Source organism: Solanum pennellii, chromosome 2 (assembly GCF_001406875.1).
Source record: "Solanum pennellii chromosome 2, SPENNV200".
Lineage (NCBI taxonomy): Eukaryota > Viridiplantae > Streptophyta > Magnoliopsida > Solanales > Solanaceae > Solanum > Solanum pennellii.
The window spans coordinates 41,313,366-41,332,774 of NC_028638.1; the positions used below are offsets into that span (position 1 = coordinate 41,313,366).

The window sequence follows — 19,409 nt, forward strand, 5'->3', positions numbered from 1 at the left end:
ACGAAGTGTTTCACGTAAGACAAAAGGGGCATAAAATTACAAAAAAATAAATTCAGGGAATAATAAAATCTTGGTTTAATTAAAGTATGTCGCTGAAATTTTGATCATAATTAGAAAGATATTTGCGATTTTCCAAAAAGAAACTTAAAATTTTGCGTTCAACAAATCTATTTGGTTGAAAAGAAGGAAGAAGTACAATTTTATATGATATTTGAATTCATCAAATTCAGACATTTATCAAAACTATCGTCTCTATTTAATAATAGAAACTCTTAATAGTAGTAATAATACTTTAAATTCATGTACATCTCATTCTTCTAAACTTCATTTATGAAACTCACTAGGTACATTATTATTGTTTTTGTTTGGAATGAAATTTGAAATTTGATTTGTTATTTAAACCAATTAGATTTATTTGTAGCAGCAAATCCAGCAGAGTATACGACATTTAAACCAACTACCCTTCTGATAATATAATATAATACTAGTACTATAGTAACAGTTCTCCAACCTAATTTTTTTTATTTCAAGCATGAAGTTTGTGTCTGTTCAATTATATACATACCTAAAAGAATAATCAACATTATGAGAAAATCATGATGTTTCAAGATTAAAGTTAATAGAAATTATTTGTAGATAGAAAGAAAATTATAATAATTAATCGTTTCAATATTTAAAAAGATATATGCTTTTTTTTTAATTAATTGAACACATCATAAATTAGACTCGAAAGAATATATAATTGAAGCATAATACATAAAAATACATTTAAATCGAGGTTGCAAGTATATTTATATATCTCAATTTGCTTTCATATGTCTCATGAATATACAATCTGATGCTGATGTAACACGTAAAAATATATTTAAATATTCATATTTGAATCGAAGTGTTGATGTCAAATCTAAAATCTTAATTTATATATTATGTTCGAAATATGATCGATATGATATAAATTGAAATAAAGTGGGTAATATCAATATCTTAAGATTTCTCTTAGCCATCGTTCGACTTATTTCCAGTTTTGCACTAAATAAAAATCTTATATCATGTCTGAAGACAGATTGCTTCGCTGAATGAGACAGAGATTGATATTCGCTTCTATAAGACTTGATCAACTCTTTGTAGGAGTCTTCCTTTATGAAGGGGCACATAATAATATCTTGTAATCCTGTCTATAGCGAATCTCACGAAGAGTAAAGGTGGCCTGGATCGAAATTAGTGTTTTTTTATCCGCTATAACTTTTGACATAATAAATCGGCTTTGATGGGCAATGCCAAGGCCAAAAACAAAGCTTGTAATTAAAACTGTCACATGGGGGTAAACTATGTTTTGAGGACTGTGTAAGTGAAAAATATTGATAAGAGCCCATCTTTCTTCTGCAGACTGCAAGAACCGAACCCCCAACGGAAAGGTCACCATTAATGGCGGAAACCTCATGAAACCCGCGACAGACAACTTATCTTCTTCTCATTCAATGCATGTAGCATTAAATTCTTTCTTCTGTCGGGTACTTTTATAGCAACTCAACTTCTCCATTTTTCTCCATTATATATACTACTCTACTCCACTTTTTTGCTTCTTTTAATTCCACCTCTTTACCCGTACAAGACCCATTTATTAGTGCTTCATTATACACTTCTCTGTTCTTTTTGTTTCTTTCTCTTGACCCCCAGAGTGGGTTTTTGTTCTATTTGTTTTCTCTTCTTCCAAAATATTTCTGCCACGAAAAAAGCAAAACATTCCTCCGTCAATGTGCAGTTCAGTTTGTTTCTTTGTTTTTTCTTGATGGGTCTTTGTCAAGATTTGCGTTTGGTTCAGAAAATTTAGTTTAATTTTCATCCAAAAATATTCTATCCATTTGGAGTTTTCCGCAGATTTAGACAAAAAAAAATATGCTTGAGGTCTGCAAAAATTGAACTGATTGGAAGCTTAAATTGCTCCCTTCAGCTTATTCATAAATTTCTGTAGAGTTTTAAGAGGACTGTGTTAAATGGGGTGCCTAAAGATATTTGTCATAGTTCTATTCATGTGGGCTTTATTGATCCCAAATACTCATCAATTAGGGTCCTATGAAACTCAAATTCTTCTTCAGTTACGGAGGCACTTGGAATATCCAGTGCAGTTGGATGTTTTGGAGAATTACAATGGGGATTTTTGCAGTTTGGGTTCAACACTGAATATGAGCATTATTTGCGAGAATAACTCTGTTACTGAGCTCAAAATCAAGGGAGATAAGCTTGTAAAGGTCAATGAATTCCATGGAGTTGCAGTTCCAAACAATACCTTATCTGAACGTTTCTCCATTGATTCATTTGTTACCACTTTGACAAGGTTAAGTAGTTTAAAAGTTCTCACTTTGGTTTCTTTGGGCATCTGGGGACCTCTCCCTGTTAAAATTCATCGGCTGTCTTCGCTAGAAGTTCTGGATATGAGTTCGAATTTTCTTTTTGGTAAGATTCCATCTGAGATGTCTACAATGGTGAAGCTTCATACTTTGACATTTGATGGCAATTTTTTCAATGAGAGTGTCCCTGAGTGGTTGGATTTGTTACCTAATATCACTATTTTAAGCATGAAGAATAATAGGTTGAAGGGTAAATTTCCTCATTCAATTTCTAAAATCACAAGCCTTACTGATATTGTTCTGTCACATAATGCACTTTCTGGTGAATTACCTGATTTAAGTGCTTTGTCGAATTTGAATTTGTTGGATTTAAGAGAAAATCATTTGGATTCTGAACTGCCACTGTTGCCACAAGGATTGACCACTATTCTTCTTAGTAGTAATGCTTTCTCTGGTGAGGTCCCAGAAGAATTTGGCAAACTGAATCAACTACAACACCTTGATCTGTCAAATAATGCTCTTACCGGAACGCCGCCTGCTGATTTGTTCTCTTTGCCAAGTATTAGTTACTTGAATTTAGCGTTTAACGTTCTGAGTGGTTCACTTCCTGAACATCTCAACTGTGGGAGTGAACTTGGTTTTGTTGATATTTCTGATAATAGACTGCTTGGTATGCTTCCTTCTTGCTTGAATGCCAGTTCGGATAAGCGAATTGTAAAGGTTAGTGGAAACTGCTTGTTGGATATACAATATCAGCACTCTGAATCCTACTGCAAACAAGCTAGTTTGGCAAAGAAACAAACCACTGGAAAAGAGATAGCAATATTGGTAGGTGTTGTTGGGGGAACTGTTATACTTGTTGTGTTTTTGGCAGTTGTTATTCTCATCTTTTGTAGAAGACAACATGCACGTCACTGTATGGATCGGTACATGTTCCCCAAAGTTGTGCAAGATAATGCACAGCCCAATATTTCTGCTGAGCTCCTGGCAAATGCTAGTAAGTTGTAGTTTGACTTCATTTTCAGTGTCAACTCTAAATTTTTTCCAGGATTTGATTAGAGTATCTTTAACTTATTTTACCTCAGGAATCATTTCTCAAACAGCAGCACTAGGATCACAAGGTGCCCCATCATATCGGGTGTTCTCCATGGAAGAGTTGGGGGAAGCGACAGAAATTTTTGATAAATCAGCATTACTCGGTGAAGGCTCCATTGGAAAAGTACTGCTCTGAAACTATTTATGACTCCCAAATAATTGTAGGAATAGGTCTTAGTGTATTGTTTCCTCGCATATATCCATTCAAATTTATTTTATGTTTTGTCGGAAGAATTAAAGTTGTTGCTTAGTTAGTTTTGTCCATATGATGCCATATTATTCCAGAGGTCTTGATCTTCGTTATTGATTGAAGCAAATCATATTAGTTTTGTAGGTAGGTTTCATTGAATAACTCATATCAAACGATTAAACAGATGCACAAGTTGTCAACATAAGCAGTTGATTAAACAGTTTTTTGCCTTTATGATTGATTGTATAGGTTCATGAATGCTATATGCATCTTGACTGTGCAATTTAATACCATATAATGGTGGTCACAGTTAGAAGTAATCTGCATTTTGATTTGGTATCTGCGAACTTTGCAAATTAATATCAATAAAGCCAGTGCGCTTGATTCACTTATTTAAAATGCATATGCAGTGAGTTGATATCTCTTCAAGCCTTCTGTCCCAGGATTTTTTCTTTCTTGGGATCGAAGTTGAACAATTTAACTTAGCTTAACACCCTTCTATGTCATTCTTTCCATCTCAGATTTACAAGGGAAAATTAGAGAATGGAACCTATGTTGCTGTAAGGGAATTAACTATTCATAGACGATGCACTAGTTGGAATTTCAAACTTCGAATGGATTTGCTGTCAAAGTTTCGCCATCCCCATTTAGTTAGCCTTCTGGGTCACTGCATTGATGATGGGGTGCAAGATGACTCAACAGTCCACCGACTTTTTCTGGTTTATGAATTTATTCCTTGTGGAAACTTCCGTGCTCGTCTTTCAGGTCAGTGGTGTAAATATTTTAGTACCAACAATTCCACAGATATATACTTGATTGTGCTCGGCTGTTTGTGCTGGTCGCTAATTTATAGACAACGGTTTAGTATATCAGTTTTGGTGCATCTGTCTTTTTTTTAATATTGTGCGGGGAAGGGGGTTAAGACATGAATTTGTTGTGTCTTGTTTATTCGCTGGTAAGTACAAATACAAAGTATTGTTATCTTCTGAATAGTTTCTTTCCTTCTGTTTTTCTAAGCTTGCGATCTGAAATTTTACAACAAAGTGAAAGACAATTACTGTAGTTTGATGAAGCAATCTGTGTTAGCATTTCATTGATTTGTCGAGATATACTTGATCGCATGTTCTTTGCATGGTCTGTTGACTGACACTTGCACTGCGAAATGTTTTGACCATCTTTTCCTTGTTAAATCATCATTTTCACTTGCAGAAACTACTCCAGGAAAGGTCCTTAACTGGTCAGACAGGTTGGCGGTTCTGATTGGTGTTGCCAAGGCTGTGCACTTTCTCCACACGGGTGTAATCCCTCCTTCATTCGGCAATAGCTTGAAGACAGATAGTATATTGCTTGATGAGCATCAGATTGCAAAACTTAGTGATTATGGAATGTCAATCCTTACGGAAGAAAGTGAAAAAGTTGAGGTATGTTGAATGATATTCATATGATGAAGGATAGGGGTAAGGTTTGCGTACACCCCACCCTCCCCCGACCGTTATTACACTGGGTTGTTGATGTTTTAGGGTAATATCTGATACTGATGATATCCCTTTTCAGGCAAAAGGAGATGGCCACAGCACCTGGTATGTAAATCTTTCCCCAAATAGAGTCACGCAGCAGTTTGTTTGCAACTTCTATTCCTAGACCAACTCTGATAGTTTTTCTGACTATGGCATCCTTTAGAGATGGATAAAATGCAATGACAGTTCAAGACTGTTGAGCAGATACATATTCTCAATATTAGTATTTTGTACATTTCTTCTCATGCAGGAACACGAGGAAGAAAGAGGACGATGTGTATAACTTTGGTTTCATATTATTGGAGTCGCTGGTGGGTCCTTTTTTAAGTGGAAAAGGAGAAACATTTTTGCTCAACGAAATGGTATGGAACTAATTTTGATTTTTGATATGCAACTCCTTTCTCATTGGCAGTAGCAGAGAATGCTCTTCAGCATTGTTTCTACTGTGGATCACAAACTTTCGTCCCGTTTGTAGTTTTAAGGAGTTTTGAAATGAATGTCTGTGACACATTTACTATGACTTTGAAGGTAAGACGTAAAATCTATTTTTTTTTCCAATGACAGACATCCTTTGGTAGCCAAGATGGTAGGCGTAAAATTGTGGATCCAGCTGTGCTAACCACTAGCTCCCAAGAGTCTCTGTCAATTGTTATATCAATCACCAACAAATGCATATCTCCTGAGTCACAGAGTCGCCCCTCGTTTGAGGATGTCCTCTGGAACCTACAATATGCAGCTCAAGTCCAGGCTACAGCCGATACAGATCAAAGATCTGATGCAACTTCATTGTCATGAGGTATTCAAGTAATTCAACTGCACCTCATCAGCAATACTTTCTCATGCCGCTGTCTCAATTGGGTTCCGGTTGAATGCATGATGTTTGTGAAGCACAAGATGGTTGCGAACCTCAGCCTCATGTTCAATCTTCTAGTCCTCGTTATCATTTTCTTTTGTATAAAAATGTAAATTTGTCGATTCTTTGGACTTCAGAATTTAGAAGTAGGTGATGCTGCAAAACAGAGACCTAGTCTTCACATGAATTTGTATTACCCTCCTTCCAAAAGGATAGAAATGAAAGTGACAGAAAAGCTTAGTAGCTGTGCAACCTCAAAAATTGCCCTTCATGCTTATGCGTATTAGAAAATCAAAGAGACTAGAGTCCCTCAAAATCCTCATAAACCCTATAACATACTTTTCAACAATGAAATTTGAAGTATTTTTGTAATGAATATAGCAACTTATTTTATCTTGCATGTCATTTTCATGTAGGTAAAGTTTACTTTTTTAAAAAAATTGAACAATTAGTAATCGAATTACAACAAGTTCGACAAGACAAGACGAGTCGTTAGATAGTAATCGCTCTCCACCTCTAACTCTAATGTTGTGGGTTGGAGTCTGAAATAATTTATTCCGTCTATTTCAAAAAGAAATATCCTATTTTCTTTTTAGTCTGTTTAAAAAAGAATGACCCTTCACTTTTTTTGGCAATAATTTAACTTTAACTTTTCACATGACATGTTTAGGACCACAAAATTAAAGATCATTTTGATATTTTCAACATGACTTTAATTTAGAATAATAAGATTAAAAAGTTTTCTTTCTTTTTTTAAACTCCGTTTCAAATTAAGTTAGGCTTACTTTTTTTTGAAACAGAGGGAGTATTTGAGTCTCTTTTTGGAATTGAGGGCTTGTGTGCATTTTTTCCTTCTTTTCTCGGTCACAGCTCCCTCCCACTGTTTTCTCCACTTATAAATAGTTCTGGCTTTAATTTTACAGAGCATAACACTGTCTGCAATATATCTTCCTTCCTCACGCCGTGTTTCTAATAGAATGGCGGAACTAAGAAACTTTCCGAGTCTAAGCATTTTAAGTTTAATGGCATTACTCATCTTAGCAGTGGAGCCATACGAGTCATTAGGCTCTAGCAGGAAATCTGTTCATTCTGGCTTCAAAACCGATTATAATGGCGTGGGTAGTGGAATGTGCGCCTCTGCCGTCACTGTTCATGGTTATAAATGCCAGGAATTTGAGGTAAATTAACAATCGTTCAATTTTTCTCCCTCTATTTTACCGATCGAGCTGGTTGAATCAGAAAGCCATATCCTAATCTACTATCCGTATAATTTATGTGTTTCTGTTTTCTCAGGTAACAACTGATGATGGATACATACTTAGCGTACAAAGAATACCAGAAGGCCGTGTAGGAGGAGATGGTGGGCCGAAGATGAACAGGCAGCCAGTACTGTTGCAGCACGGCGTTCTTGTGGTAAGCATCTCTGGGCTTTAGCTCTAACTGTTTCACGCGTGACTATAAAATCCAGTCCTTTTCCCCTCTCTAATTGGGGAAATGGGGAAAAGATTATAATGTGTAGAATCAAACTCTCACTATGAGAAATCATGACTTATCAATTATAAAATTTAGTCATTTTCGACTGAATATAATATTTGATCAACTCAACATAAAGTTATACTCACTTTGTTTAAAAAAAAAATTTCCCTATTTCCTTTTTAATTTATTTAAAAAATAATGATTTTATTCTTTTTTTTTTGGCAACCTTTAACTTTTCACATGACATGTTTAAAACCACAAGATTAAAGGACAGTTTGATACATTTGACATAACTTTAATTTAGAATCATAAAATTAAAAAGTCCTTTTTTTTCTTAAATTCCGTTCCAAGTCAAACTAGGTCATCCTTTTCAAAACGAAGAAAATATTTTAGTATAAAAACAAAAATTTAAATAGCTAAATAAAATAATTGATAGTTGATATATGGAAACTTACAAATTTCAATAGTTTTAAATCATTAACTCTTAATAATTGCTTAGGTTGCCTCATGTCTAGAAGTTGAGAGAGAATTTTAAATTGAACGCATTATATTTTTAATCGTTAGTAGGTCTGGTTCGTATACACTATTCGTTGCATCCGCCCTCGCTTATGTCTGGAAATAGTCAAGGTAATTATACTTCCTTTATTCGGATTTACAAAAAATGTTATGAAAATTTTAATACCACAAATTTATTAAAAAAAATATATAGCCATAAATTTTATGTAATATTTTTAATCATAATTTATATTTTGTTTTTTGTCTACTCAAACTAATCCTCTTTTTTTAATTACTTATTCATTTTTGAATTAACATATTTATTAAGAAAATCATAATTGGCATTGATTTTGTCATTTTACCGTATTAAACATGAAGTAAATAAATTAAAAAATTATTTTTTCTAAAAACATTCTACCTTTTTATAATTAATTAAGAATATAATAATAAATAAAATTTATCATTTTTTAATTTATCAAAATAAATAAATAATTAAAAAAATAAATAAATAATTAGAAACAGAGCGTGTAATAAGCAAGAGAGTGTATACTTTCACTAGCTGATGGTGTTTGGGAAATGGAATCTTTCTCGTGAACACGAGTTTATCGTCTTTCGTAGTTATTGTCCCCACTTCTGATCCAAGAAACAGAAATTGTATTTTCGACCCTAATTGTCCTATGCGTGAATCTTTTCACAAAGTGGGATTTTTTTTATCGACTTGAGTGATTAACATTACACTATGTACCCAGTGTACACAGTACACATAAATAACACAAAAAGCAAGTGCCGCAGTGGATAAAATTATTTCTTTTATAATGAGAAATTTAGGTTTAAATTTTGAGTATAGAAAAATCATTGATAAGCAAAGCTTTCTTGTTCGAGGCCCTACATGGTGCAAATAATAGGATATCAATACGGGTATTAGATATTTAGTATAAAAATTAAAACAAAGTCATCCTAGTTATGAGCTAGAATAAAAGCATGTTCGAGAGTTCAATATGCTTTTACTTTGGAAATTACCTAATTACACAAACAGACAATAAGTATATTCCAGATACATGCAAATTTATTTGAATACAATGTGTAGATACATATATCTGGGGACTAAAATCTGGTACGGAAGGTAATTTTGAAGAACTCATTAGAAGGCATGTAATTAGGTCATAAACTAGTGGGATTTGTATGTTTGCCCTTTACTTTGACGCATGTACTTACCTTAAGAAATTGATTAAATATATATAAAACTCAATTATCATGGCTATAAAATCCAAAATTCAAAAATCCTCGTTTGAAGCCAGTATGCTAAAAGGCCTGTAATTTCCATATCCCATTCTCTTCAGATTGCATAAAATTTTGAAATGTAAGTAGCTTTTACACGTAGAGAAGTTCAAGATTCCAAATCTTGTCTCACATTACGTAAATGTGGCGTAATTTAATTAGTCAACCACAGACTCAGAGGTTGGCTGTTTCTGTAGGCTAGTGCGCTCACGAGAAGGTAAATTACAAAACACAGAATTGCCATTTGTATGTTTCTTCGAATAGGTATATGCAATGACCATTAATTTGCTCTGTGTACTACTAACCCTGAATGCTTGTGAATTTGCACCATTAGAGGCGAATTCAGAATTTTTAAGTTTATGTGTTCGTACTTTCTACTATGACTCAAGTTAGTACTACTGTAATAATTGAATTCACATTCAAATCATGTTAATTAATCGAATTCTTAATATATATATATATAAAGAATTTGACCACAAGCTAGTATCCATGAGGTTTATGAATACTCAACAACTGTTATTCTTCCGTTTAAATCTGTTTGGTACTATATTAACATTTTACCATGAACATCACTTATTTTGAGCCATCACTACAATCTATACAAATTGTTTGATGCAAGGATATATTCGATATTTAGTTAGATTATGTGTCAAAAATCTTTCTTTCTATGTCTCCAATCAAATTACTACCCACAATAAGTTGATGAACATTTCAATCTTAATTCACTGCAACTGTGGATGAAGGAAGTAAAATATGGTCACCGTTTTGCAGGATGGAGTAACATGGCTGCAGAATTCACCAGCACAATCACCGGCGATGATCTTGGCAGATAATGGCTTTGATGTTTGGATTTCCAATATCAGGGGAACCAGATATAGCCGTCGCCATGTCACTCTTGATCCTGATAGTGCGGTATCTCCTTCAGTTCCCCCTTAATGAACTATACATTTTTCATAATGCTAGCAAAACTGATAAAAAGAATTTGGGTAAAGGGAGGAATGATGTCAAGCTACTTAAATAGCTCTAAATCTTTAAAGGTTTTATTCATTCTGGTTTACAGGACTACTGGAATTGGACATGGGATGATCTTGTCGCACATGACTTACCTGCTCTTGTTGACCTTGTCTTTAAACAAACTGGGCGGAAAATTCACTATATAGGCCATTCAATGGTAAATTTGGAAAGAGAACAGAACATTAGTCTCTATTGTAGGTGGCAAAACATTTATTATCCTTCCAATACATGATATAATGACCTTTTGATCTGTCTATTTTCTGAACTAACAGGGCACCTTGATAGCATTGGCGTCCTTTTCAGAAGGGAAACAAATAGACAAGGTAAAATCAGCAGCCTTGCTCAGCCCAGTTGCTTATTTGAGCCATATGACCACTGCACTCGGTGATGTTGCTGCTAGAGCTTTTGTTAGCGAGGTCAGGGCAAAATCTAGCTTCACTTCTTTTCTTTACATTTTGCAAAGCTTAAGAGCAATGCATACATTGTGATTTTTTGATGTTTATGGTTTCCAATGTCAACAGATCACTACAATATTTGGTCTTGCAGAGTTTAATCCAAGGGGGTAAAAATTTGCTTCACCTTACTTACAAATAGTATTCTGAATTTGCCCTTCTTGTCCCCCCACCCCCTTTCCCTTTTTGTCACATTTACCTCAATTTTTGACGCTTTGTGGTAGTGAGCCTGTGTCCGATTTTCTCAAGGTCTTATGTGCTCAAGCTGGGGTGGACTGTTATGACTTGATAACTGCACTTACTGGTACTAATCTTCCCTAAGAGAACATTTTCATCATTTACAGATGGGAGTCATTTGTAATGATCACAAGTTCCAAGCTAAATTACTTTCCTCTATGAATATAGGAAAGAACTGCTGTCTAAATGCTTCCACGGTCGATCATTTCTTGAAGAACGAGCCCCAGTCTACATCAACTAAGAACCTCGTGCATTTGTCTCAGAGTAAGTTTGTTTTTTTTAAGTACTATTTACGAAATCAATCAACAATACCTCAGTCCTAAACAAGTTAGTATTGGCTCCAATAATCAACCAACCAACCAAAAATACCGAATCACCATGTAACTGTTTGAAACTCATGCAGCTGTTAGAGATGGTGTCTTGTCGAAATATGACTATGGGAGCAACGACTTCAATCAGGCGCACTACGGTGAAACCAAACCTCCAAGGTACAATTTGACAAATATCCCTCATGATTTTCCTCTGTTTCTCAGCTATGGAGGCCAAGATGCACTGTCTGATGTTCAAGATGTTGAGACATTACTTGATAATCTCAAGTACCACGATGTAGAGAAGCTACATGTTCAGTATATCAAAGATTACGCTCATGCAGACTTCATCATTGGGATCACTGCTAAGGATATCGTCTACAACCAGATTATCTCCTTTTTCAGAAACCAAGGATGAACACCTTTGGGATTGAAATAAGCTAGTAATATATCGGATTTTGTTTTACAAAAAACTTAGCAAAAACACATTGTATCCGCATTGAAAATCTAATCATAATTGAAATGGTATGTGTGACCACTGTATATGTTATATATTTTTTCAAAGAAACTTTGAAAGTTGGCATCAACTTTTGTTGTATATCGCAAGAAATTACGCTGCACATGGTTTCCTTTGTCTTCTAACCCTCTGTTTGGGTGGTTGAAAAAATTGTTAGTGTTGTTTCTTAATGTATTATGAAAAAAAAAAAAAGTTTCACAATGTATTATTTTATTTTATTTTGAAATAAAATTAACATATTTGTGAACAATATAAACATAATAGTAGGAGACAAGTAACCATCAAAATAAAGATTGTGATTCTATTGCTGACTGCCTCCTGCTGCCCGTTATGAATCTGCACAGATTTTGCCTCTGACAAAAGTAAGAGTATTTTTCCCTCCATGATTGCTGCAAATCTTTTAGTTTTTGTTGATTTCATTTTCAGTTACTCAGTTTTCATTCACGATTCATATATCAAGCTCTTGCTCCAGCTTATTGGACGCATGAAAATATGAAAAACTTTTATAGTACGATATCTCCGACTTTAAAGCTCTGCGATTCTTCAACATTTATGTTTACCATGAATAACCTAGTTAAGATATATGCACTTTCGCTTTGGTATTGTCATAAAATGAGGGAGATGAAAGGGGGAGTGGGTAAAGTTACATAGACCTGAGGATTGAGAATCAGAAATCATTTGAGAAGGTAGGTCTTACTCTGAGTTTAGACGGGGAAAATGAAGGAAATTGGGGTTATAATTGGATATGTGAACCTCTGTATAACTGCTATGGATGATAGAGAATAGGGATACTTGCTGCCTAAGATGATTTTGGTTTGGGGGTTTTGCAGAACAACTCCTGGTTTTAGAAGTAGCTGCTATAAGATGTGTAGTTAATGTGATGATATGGTTCATAATTTGAAGGCCATAGTAGCTCATATATGTGCCAAAGGGCTATGTTGTTCGGACTCTTCAAAAATGTCAAGGGTGCCTGGGATTCACCAAAAGTAGAGTATTTTGAAGAATCCAACACAGGTACGGCATAGAAAGTGAAGAGTCCGCATAACTTAGGCCGAGGGATCTGTTTTCCAGTTATCTTTCCATTCAGTACATTGATTATTTTATTTCTTAGTAACTTTCTATTATCTTGTAGGTATCTCCATACAAGGAATTTAAGCACAACTGAGCTTGAGGAAAATCAATAATTTACCTTTAAGTTCTTATTCATATTAGCTGTGACCGGGGAAGTTCTGCGGAAATCCAGAATAATTTTATTTCGCTGATTTGGTTGAAGCTTTCTTAAGGTAATTGAAAAGATCCATTAACCATAAAATATTCCATTTTTTTTATAATGTAATTAGTAAACTCAACTATGACAAGGTTTTATTACATTACATTGTTTTTTATAATTTTAACTCCAATTTATTTATCACATCAACATGAATTTTGAAGTTAGCCTTTCTACAAATTTGGATTATACTGTGGAATCATAGGAGAAAAACAATGTTATTGCCATGTGTGGAATCGATTTTGTGTTCCTGTAAAATCCTCAATTGCTACCATTCAGTTCTGTCTACTTTACTTTAGGTGCTAAAGATGCCTTTTCCCTCAAAATTGAAACTATATTATCCTTAAAAGTTTATTATTCATTTAGGATTTTCATCTGCTCTATTGAGGATTGACATTTAGACTAAGCCCGTCTTTAATTTCATCTGATATTGGATTTATATGTGGAGACCTTCTTTGCATCAAAATGAGGAAACTGAGCATTAGTAATGCAATTCGGAATGTGCATTCCTTCATAGAATTTTCCGGTGTTGGAAGAGGGGTGGGGATGGGGGAGGCGTCTAGCATGTAAAGATTGTTAGAGGAAAGTAAAAAAAAAAAAAAGAATTCCTCCAATTTTAAGGGTGTAGATAATCTGTCAAAATTTTAAAAGTTCCCTCTTATTATTTTGATATTTTCTTTTTAAATTTCAATGTCAAACTTCTTTCATATAGTTCTCAGTAGACACTAGACACTTGTCTGTTATTGGGGAGCCAATGTGTTGTCTGTTTTGGAACAGAATACATAGCTGCTCAGGCTGGGTGCTTCTTGTTATAGTCTGCTTCTATGATCCTTTTCTGTTTCGGAGCATAAGTTTCTAATTGATGGTCAAATCGAAGAAATTAATGTGCCTGGATGCAGTATTGAGATTCTGTACTTAAAAAGAGATATAGAGGATACAACACCAAGAAGAAGGAATCTTTCAAGAAGCAGTAAGGAGCTTTTGAATATTTCATCTTCAAAAAATTGTTTATGGTTGAAGTTCATAATCGACTCAGGTAACTTGCAAACTGAACAATACTTAGGAGTAAGGACAGATTTCTATTCTGGAAAGTTTTCATCGATGGCACAAGATTATATCACATCATTGTCATTCTTGCGTTATATTGTGGTCACTTTATATAAACTACGTTTCTCTGAATTTGTACCAATGATGTATATATAAATGATTTCTTATGTGTGTCAAATAATTCATAATAATATAGCTCTCACTCTCTTCGGGTGTCTCTTCCTATAAAATATGTGAAAGAATGGAAACTGCTAAAAGTGAAAGAAAAATAGAGAAGGATAGATCAAAGGAATCTGGAAAAGAATATTTCACAGAAACATACTGGTATCTGTTTTCTCATGAGAGATTCAGTGCTTTTTGCCACTTTTTGACTTCACCAGATGAGGGAAAACAGTCAAAATGTTGTGGGCTCTCAAGTCTTGCCTGGTTAAGATTCCCACCACCGGAGATACCTGAAAATGAGCATGGTATAATGTTAGTAATGCTTTTATCACTTCTACGATATGAATTTTTCTGTGTATCGTTAGACTATGATAGGAGGGAGATATCTGCATAAGATAAATAACTGAAATTTGCTTATAATCTCACCCCTGCTGCTTGATATTTCGGTACAATGAGCATGTGGCGAAGCCCTACTTGTCTGAAGAGCACCATTGCTTTAGCCACTGACATGCTTTCTACCACAGTATAGGGGGTTGTATTGGTCAAGGGATGCAAGTCAACATACATCTCCATTTCACTCTTTGTAACTGCCACATCTTCAATCTTACCCCATCTCTCAGCTAAATCAATCCAGGAGAATTTCTCTCTCACTTCCCACTCCTCTGTCCTCCGTCTTTCATGAAGGAACAACTTTTTCTTGAGAACCAAAAGTAGATGAGTTCTTAGGACAATACCGTGCAATTCAGTTGCCCCAATTGGCAGCCCCACTGGTGGTACCACCCCTTCATCTACTACAGGGAATCCGTTATGTGTGGTGTTCTTCAGGACCTCCACGATACGTCTCACCTTCTCAATTCCACGAAGTGTAACTACCGGTGGCTTAACATCAGCAAGTTCACCAACAGTGATATTTCTCATCCATGGCTCAGGGTTGGCATCCAAGAAAGGTAGACCTTTCAGCTCCAATATTATTTCATAAATACTTAGGTTGAAGCAGTCTCCTACACTTTTTGATATAAGAAGAACAAGCATTGTTATTGGCAGAAGGAGAAGATTGTTTGTCAGCTCAAGAAATATGACGCAAAGAGAAACAGTCATTCTCATTGAACCAGCCATAAGGGAAGCTGCTCCGAGAACGGCATACAACCCTGGATCAATTTTTGTATATGATCCCATGGCAATGGCAAGCAAACGACCATAAGCTGAACCCATGAGGATGATTGGAAGGAAGAGACCAGATGGCACAGCAATCCCAAAAGTGATGAGTCCCAAGATGCAATACAGTACAAAGTAGATAATAAGAGATGAAACTTGGAATTCACCGGGAGTATTTATGGAAAAAATATTTCGTACTGCATCATCATTGGTTGTAAGGAGAAGAGTAGCGAGATCATTGTAATAGCCGTTTGGACAGTTGAATTGCTTGAAGTTTCCTGTCCCTCCAGTGCCAGGACAGGACCGTTGAATTGATGGATCACAAGGCTTGCATTTGGCCAAAAAAGGAAGTCCATACATGCTAATGGAGGTGAAAAGGGAGACACTCAGAGCGAGAAGAAGCTTATGTAGTTTTCCCTTCCTGCAAGATATAAAATGATCAATGTTTGGAAGTCTGGAATTTGCATCTAGAGTGCAATTAAATGTGATAAGAAGACCGTGTTTGAATAGAATTCAAACTTAAAAAGATGCAGGGGCAGTTGGATCAAAGTCTCGAGATGATTCTAGTCCCAGTAAGTTCACTTTTTGTGGATATGCATTGCTTTTTGAATCCCGAGAACCGAGTGACTGTTTGATGATCTAGTTAGGAATGTGGAAGAGTTGATACTTACTCGTTGATGAGATTGTAGAGTCTGAGAACTTTGTGGAGGACATAATTGTAAAGGCTTCCTAAAATTCCACCTATGATTCCAATCAGTGCAATAGGGATGATGTCCACAGGATGGTACGTAACACTGACACCACTCACATCAAACATGATAAGCCCTCCTCTTCCAAAGAGTCCACATTTGCCAGATTTGCAGTATTCTATAAAGGCCCTCAGTATCACCACCACAACTGCTGTGCTAAAGAAAGTTCTCCAGAGAAGTGCACTTCTCCACCATGTTGCCACTTCCTCTAAAGCAAATAGGACACCACCAACTGGAGAACGGAAAGCAGCACACACACCTGATGATGATCCAGACGTGATGAGATCTCGCCTGTCCCGATCATTGTTGAAGTAACGGAGCCAACGCCATTTGAGTCGGTAATTATCTGGACCACCTTGACCTAGTAAGGAAGCAAAGCAAGCGCCAATGTGAACCAATGGCCCTTCTTTCCCAAGGTCTAAGCTTGCAGAAACTGCTGCTATGCTTCCAATGATCTGTGAGCCAAGAGATTAAAGATTGTTTAGATAAATAAAATTTAAAAAGAAATTGGTAAGTAGCATAATTGACTTTTAATGAACACTTTTACAAATCAATCAAAGGGAAAGAAAACATGTCAAATCTCTCAAAATTTTGAATCTTTTAGTATGGAGATTTTGCATATTTGTTTTTAAGTATATGTAATTTTCTCAGTTCCATTCATTTTTATGATAGGGAAATTGTGTTACTCAACAAATAGCAAATTCAATTGAGAGATATAAACTTGAGTCTCATGGAAGCTCTTGTATTATAATGCCACATGAGAAACAAGACAGTGACTCTAGTAAAGGATTGAACTACTGGATGTTGGAAGTAGATTAGATACCCTGACGGATGTTCCTTGTTGGATGAGCGCAGTCGATTCTAAAATTTTCTTTTCATTTTTATCTGATTACTTAAAGATAGAGATCAAGCTTTCTATATGTAGGCTAAAAAGATGTTATTTGCTGTAATCCTATTTATTTATACATCTAGTTCAATAAGATCTCAATAGTATATTGATGGCATGATAATCTGTCTGCAACCTGAATTGCCAACAATAACATCATACTCAGTTTGTACACAGACCTTACCCCTACCTTGTAAGGTAGAGAGGCTGTTTCTGAAAGACGCCCACAGCATCACTGATAAAATTGGTTTTGTGACGCACCTTGACAAAAAGTGTGGTTGCTCCAAACATGTTGGGAGTATCTACACCGTTGAGATAGGCTTTGATTTCAGGAATTCCAGGCCCTGCAGCAGTAGGCGCGAAGCACACACAGAGAAGGGCGGCTATCAGAGTGAACACAAAATTAGCACCCGCAAAATATGCAAATCCCATAAGGTACCTGTAAACATTATTTGTTACAATCTCAATTATGAATTTACCATATTCAATTCAATTGAGGTGATTCTTTGATCTTGTCAATAGTCACTAGCTAGTGGAATGGAATTGAAGCATTAGAACAATTAACATCACTAACCTTCTGTTATCGATATAGTCCACTACAGCACGAAGTTTGTAGCCAGCAATATTTTCAATTGCAAGATTGATAAGTGTTGCTGTAACTCCTGTAAGAAGCCCAACCAAAAATGCCAGTGACCATTTCAAGAATACATATTGTAATACTTGAACTCTGGATCTCCTTCTCCAGTCATGCTTGAAGAGATCATTCTCATTGATCCTAAAACAGACACACTCAATTAGGAGACATTCAATTCATGTTGGCCCAGGTAATGCATAAAGTAAAGAAAATCTAAATTTTGATTATGAATTGTTCTTACTCATAGTCTAAACTTTCGATATGTGAGACTTTAGCTCCAACCAAAGCAAATGGACTGGATGACAGTGTCCTGTTTCTTTTGAGTAGAGGCTGTCGCAATGAATTGCTCTCTGGATCTCTTTCTTCTTCATTGAGTTGTCCATTGATGTCATTTGTTGTTGCTTCCTCTACTAATCTTGGTTCTTCCATAATAGATAATAAATTGCAAAAAAAAAATCTAGAGCTCCTCCACTGGTTGGTTCAGAAGAAGAAGATACCAAGTTGTTTTATCCTGTTTTTTTGGGGATTCAAAGGCAGAGAAGAGCAAGAATCATATTGGTTGTTTTCACATGTACGTTTGTCTTCTTCTTGAACATGAGTTGATAGATTATAGGCACAACTTGGGTGTTTTTAAAAAATCAGATAATGGTTACTCCACTTGGAACATGATATAGGTATTAACTCTAAATTATTGAAAAGAATTTCACGTAAATTATTAGGTTTGTTTTCGAACTATTGACAGACTTATAAATACATCTATGTTTGACTAACACATATAGACGTAATCCCGATCTGCAAGTGATTTCTACCTCTGGTAAGAGCATGAGACTCTTAACAAAAGAAAAAAAAGATGAATATACCCTCGAACTATCGTAAATGGTATGTAAATACCCTTCGTCCTACTTTAGGGATATTGGTGCCCCTGCCATCCAAAAACTAGAGCGCATACGCCCTTTGCTCTAATGGAAGACTAAATAGGGACACGTTGCGCGATCTTATTCATTAATCAGATGTCGGGTCAGTGAATGAAATTATGACACGTGTATGTCCGTTAGTATAAAGGGTATATATTCTTTAATTTTTGAACAGCAGGGGCACCAATATCCCTTAAGTGTAACGGAAGATATCCATATATCATTTACGATAGTTTGGAGGTAAACACCTCTAAACTTGACAAAAATTTATAAACATAATCAAGTAAAAATATTTTTTTTTAAGATATTCAATAGTAAAAAGATAAAAGTAATAATACTAGATCATTATTTAATTTTTAGGAAGAAATAATTGAGGGTGAAAAGTGTAAAGAGGGAAACTTTTTTTAATTACTGTAGTTGGTCCATGGGACCAAAAAAAAAGGAGACGTGGAATATTGCTAATCCTTGATCACAAACATCCTTCATTTGGGGCCCTGAACTGAAAGTTAGGTAATGTAATGATGTCTGTTCTAAAAAGATTCCATCACATTGAAAACGATAAACTATTTTTTACACTTTTGAGTTATTATCATATATAAGAAAGTAAAATTATTTTATGTGAATGATGGAGTACGTATTATAGTTATATTTGTCATTTTATTAATCTTGGGTGGAAAATCCTTTATTAGGAGTATATTGATTATTATTTGTTTTTGATTTGTCATCTTTGCTTGAAAGGTTATCAATATCAACTCAGGCTGTCGGGCAGAAGCAGATCATCATCCACTTCAAGTTAATATATACTTAATTAAAGT

General features: G+C 35.1%; 3 protein-coding genes and 1 long non-coding RNA gene across 6 annotated transcripts; 3 read left to right on the top strand and 1 right to left on the bottom strand.

The window, feature by feature from the left end:
* Positions 1–1,234: 1,234 nt before the first annotated feature.
* LOC107011604 (probable inactive leucine-rich repeat receptor-like protein kinase At3g03770) lies at positions 1,235–6,264 on the top strand. Its single transcript, XM_015211175.2, has 7 exons — positions 1,235–3,345; positions 3,434–3,567; positions 4,155–4,398; positions 4,843–5,054; positions 5,188–5,213; positions 5,401–5,512; positions 5,715–6,264. Exons 1-7 carry the CDS (start codon positions 1,995–1,997, stop codon positions 5,943–5,945), a joined length of 2,310 nt encoding a protein of 769 aa, XP_015066661.1. The 5' UTR covers positions 1,235–1,994; the 3' UTR covers positions 5,946–6,264.
* Positions 6,265–6,830: 566 nt separating this feature from the next.
* Positions 6,831–11,883, top strand: LOC107009280 (triacylglycerol lipase 2). 3 transcript variants are annotated; one of them, XM_015208590.2, is made up of 9 exons: positions 6,831–7,181; positions 7,297–7,416; positions 10,024–10,164; positions 10,313–10,423; positions 10,539–10,682; positions 10,788–10,828; positions 10,943–11,022; positions 11,124–11,219; positions 11,359–11,883. In XM_015208590.2, exons 1-9 carry the CDS (start codon positions 6,981–6,983, stop codon positions 11,679–11,681), a joined length of 1,257 nt encoding a protein of 418 aa, XP_015064076.1. In that variant the 5' UTR covers positions 6,831–6,980; the 3' UTR covers positions 11,682–11,883. The 3 variants fall into 3 exon arrangements, with proteins under 3 accessions (XP_015064076.1, XP_027770132.1, XP_027770131.1); XM_027914331.1 differs by lacking the exons at positions 6,831–7,181; positions 7,297–7,416 and adding an exon at positions 8,066–8,106; XM_027914330.1 differs by lacking the exons at positions 6,831–7,181; positions 7,297–7,416 and adding an exon at positions 9,298–9,469.
* A 778-nt stretch (positions 11,884–12,661) lies between these two features.
* On the top strand, positions 12,662–14,285 carry LOC107011235. Its single transcript, XR_001455854.2, has 3 exons — positions 12,662–12,794; positions 12,913–13,063; positions 13,825–14,285. It is a non-coding gene; the product is annotated as an uncharacterized LOC107011235 (long non-coding RNA).
* Positions 14,217–18,365, bottom strand: LOC107011234 (chloride channel protein CLC-b). Its single transcript, XM_015210647.2, has 6 exons — positions 17,922–18,365; positions 17,621–17,821; positions 17,308–17,485; positions 16,083–16,615; positions 14,683–15,832; positions 14,217–14,546 (listed from the first exon to the last, which is right to left on the bottom strand). The coding sequence occupies exons 1-6, from the start codon at positions 18,107–18,109 to the stop codon at positions 14,442–14,444; spliced, it is 2,355 nt and encodes a 784-aa protein (XP_015066133.1). The 5' UTR covers positions 18,110–18,365; the 3' UTR covers positions 14,217–14,441.
* Positions 18,366–19,409: the final 1,044 nt, after the last annotated feature.

Excerpts from the sequence above, each read along its gene's own strand:
- LOC107011234 (XM_015210647.2), bottom strand. The coding sequence starts at position 18,109 with ATGGAAGAACCAAGATTAGTAGAGGAAGCAACAACAAATGACATCAAT. Across the intron at positions 17,822-17,921 it reads ATCGAAAGTTTAGACTATGA|GATCAATGAGAATGATCTCT; the intron begins GTAAGAACAATT and ends TGTCTGTTTTAG. Across the intron at positions 15,833-16,082 it reads CTCTACAATCTCATCAACGA|GAAGGGAAAACTACATAAGC; the intron begins GTAAGTATCAAC and ends TATATCTTGCAG.
- LOC107011604 (XM_015211175.2), top strand. The coding sequence starts at position 1,995 with ATGGGGTGCCTAAAGATATTTGTCATAGTTCTATTCATGTGGGCTTTA. Across the intron at positions 3,346-3,433 it reads TGAGCTCCTGGCAAATGCTA|GAATCATTTCTCAAACAGCA; the intron begins GTAAGTTGTAGT and ends ATTTTACCTCAG. Across the intron at positions 5,214-5,400 it reads GGAGATGGCCACAGCACCTG|GAACACGAGGAAGAAAGAGG; the intron begins GTATGTAAATCT and ends CTTCTCATGCAG.
- LOC107009280 (XM_015208590.2), top strand. The coding sequence starts at position 6,981 with ATGGCGGAACTAAGAAACTTTCCGAGTCTAAGCATTTTAAGTTTAATG. Across the intron at positions 7,417-10,023 it reads TGCAGCACGGCGTTCTTGTG|GATGGAGTAACATGGCTGCA; the intron begins GTAAGCATCTCT and ends ACCGTTTTGCAG. Across the intron at positions 10,165-10,312 it reads CTCTTGATCCTGATAGTGCG|GACTACTGGAATTGGACATG; the intron begins GTATCTCCTTCA and ends TCTGGTTTACAG.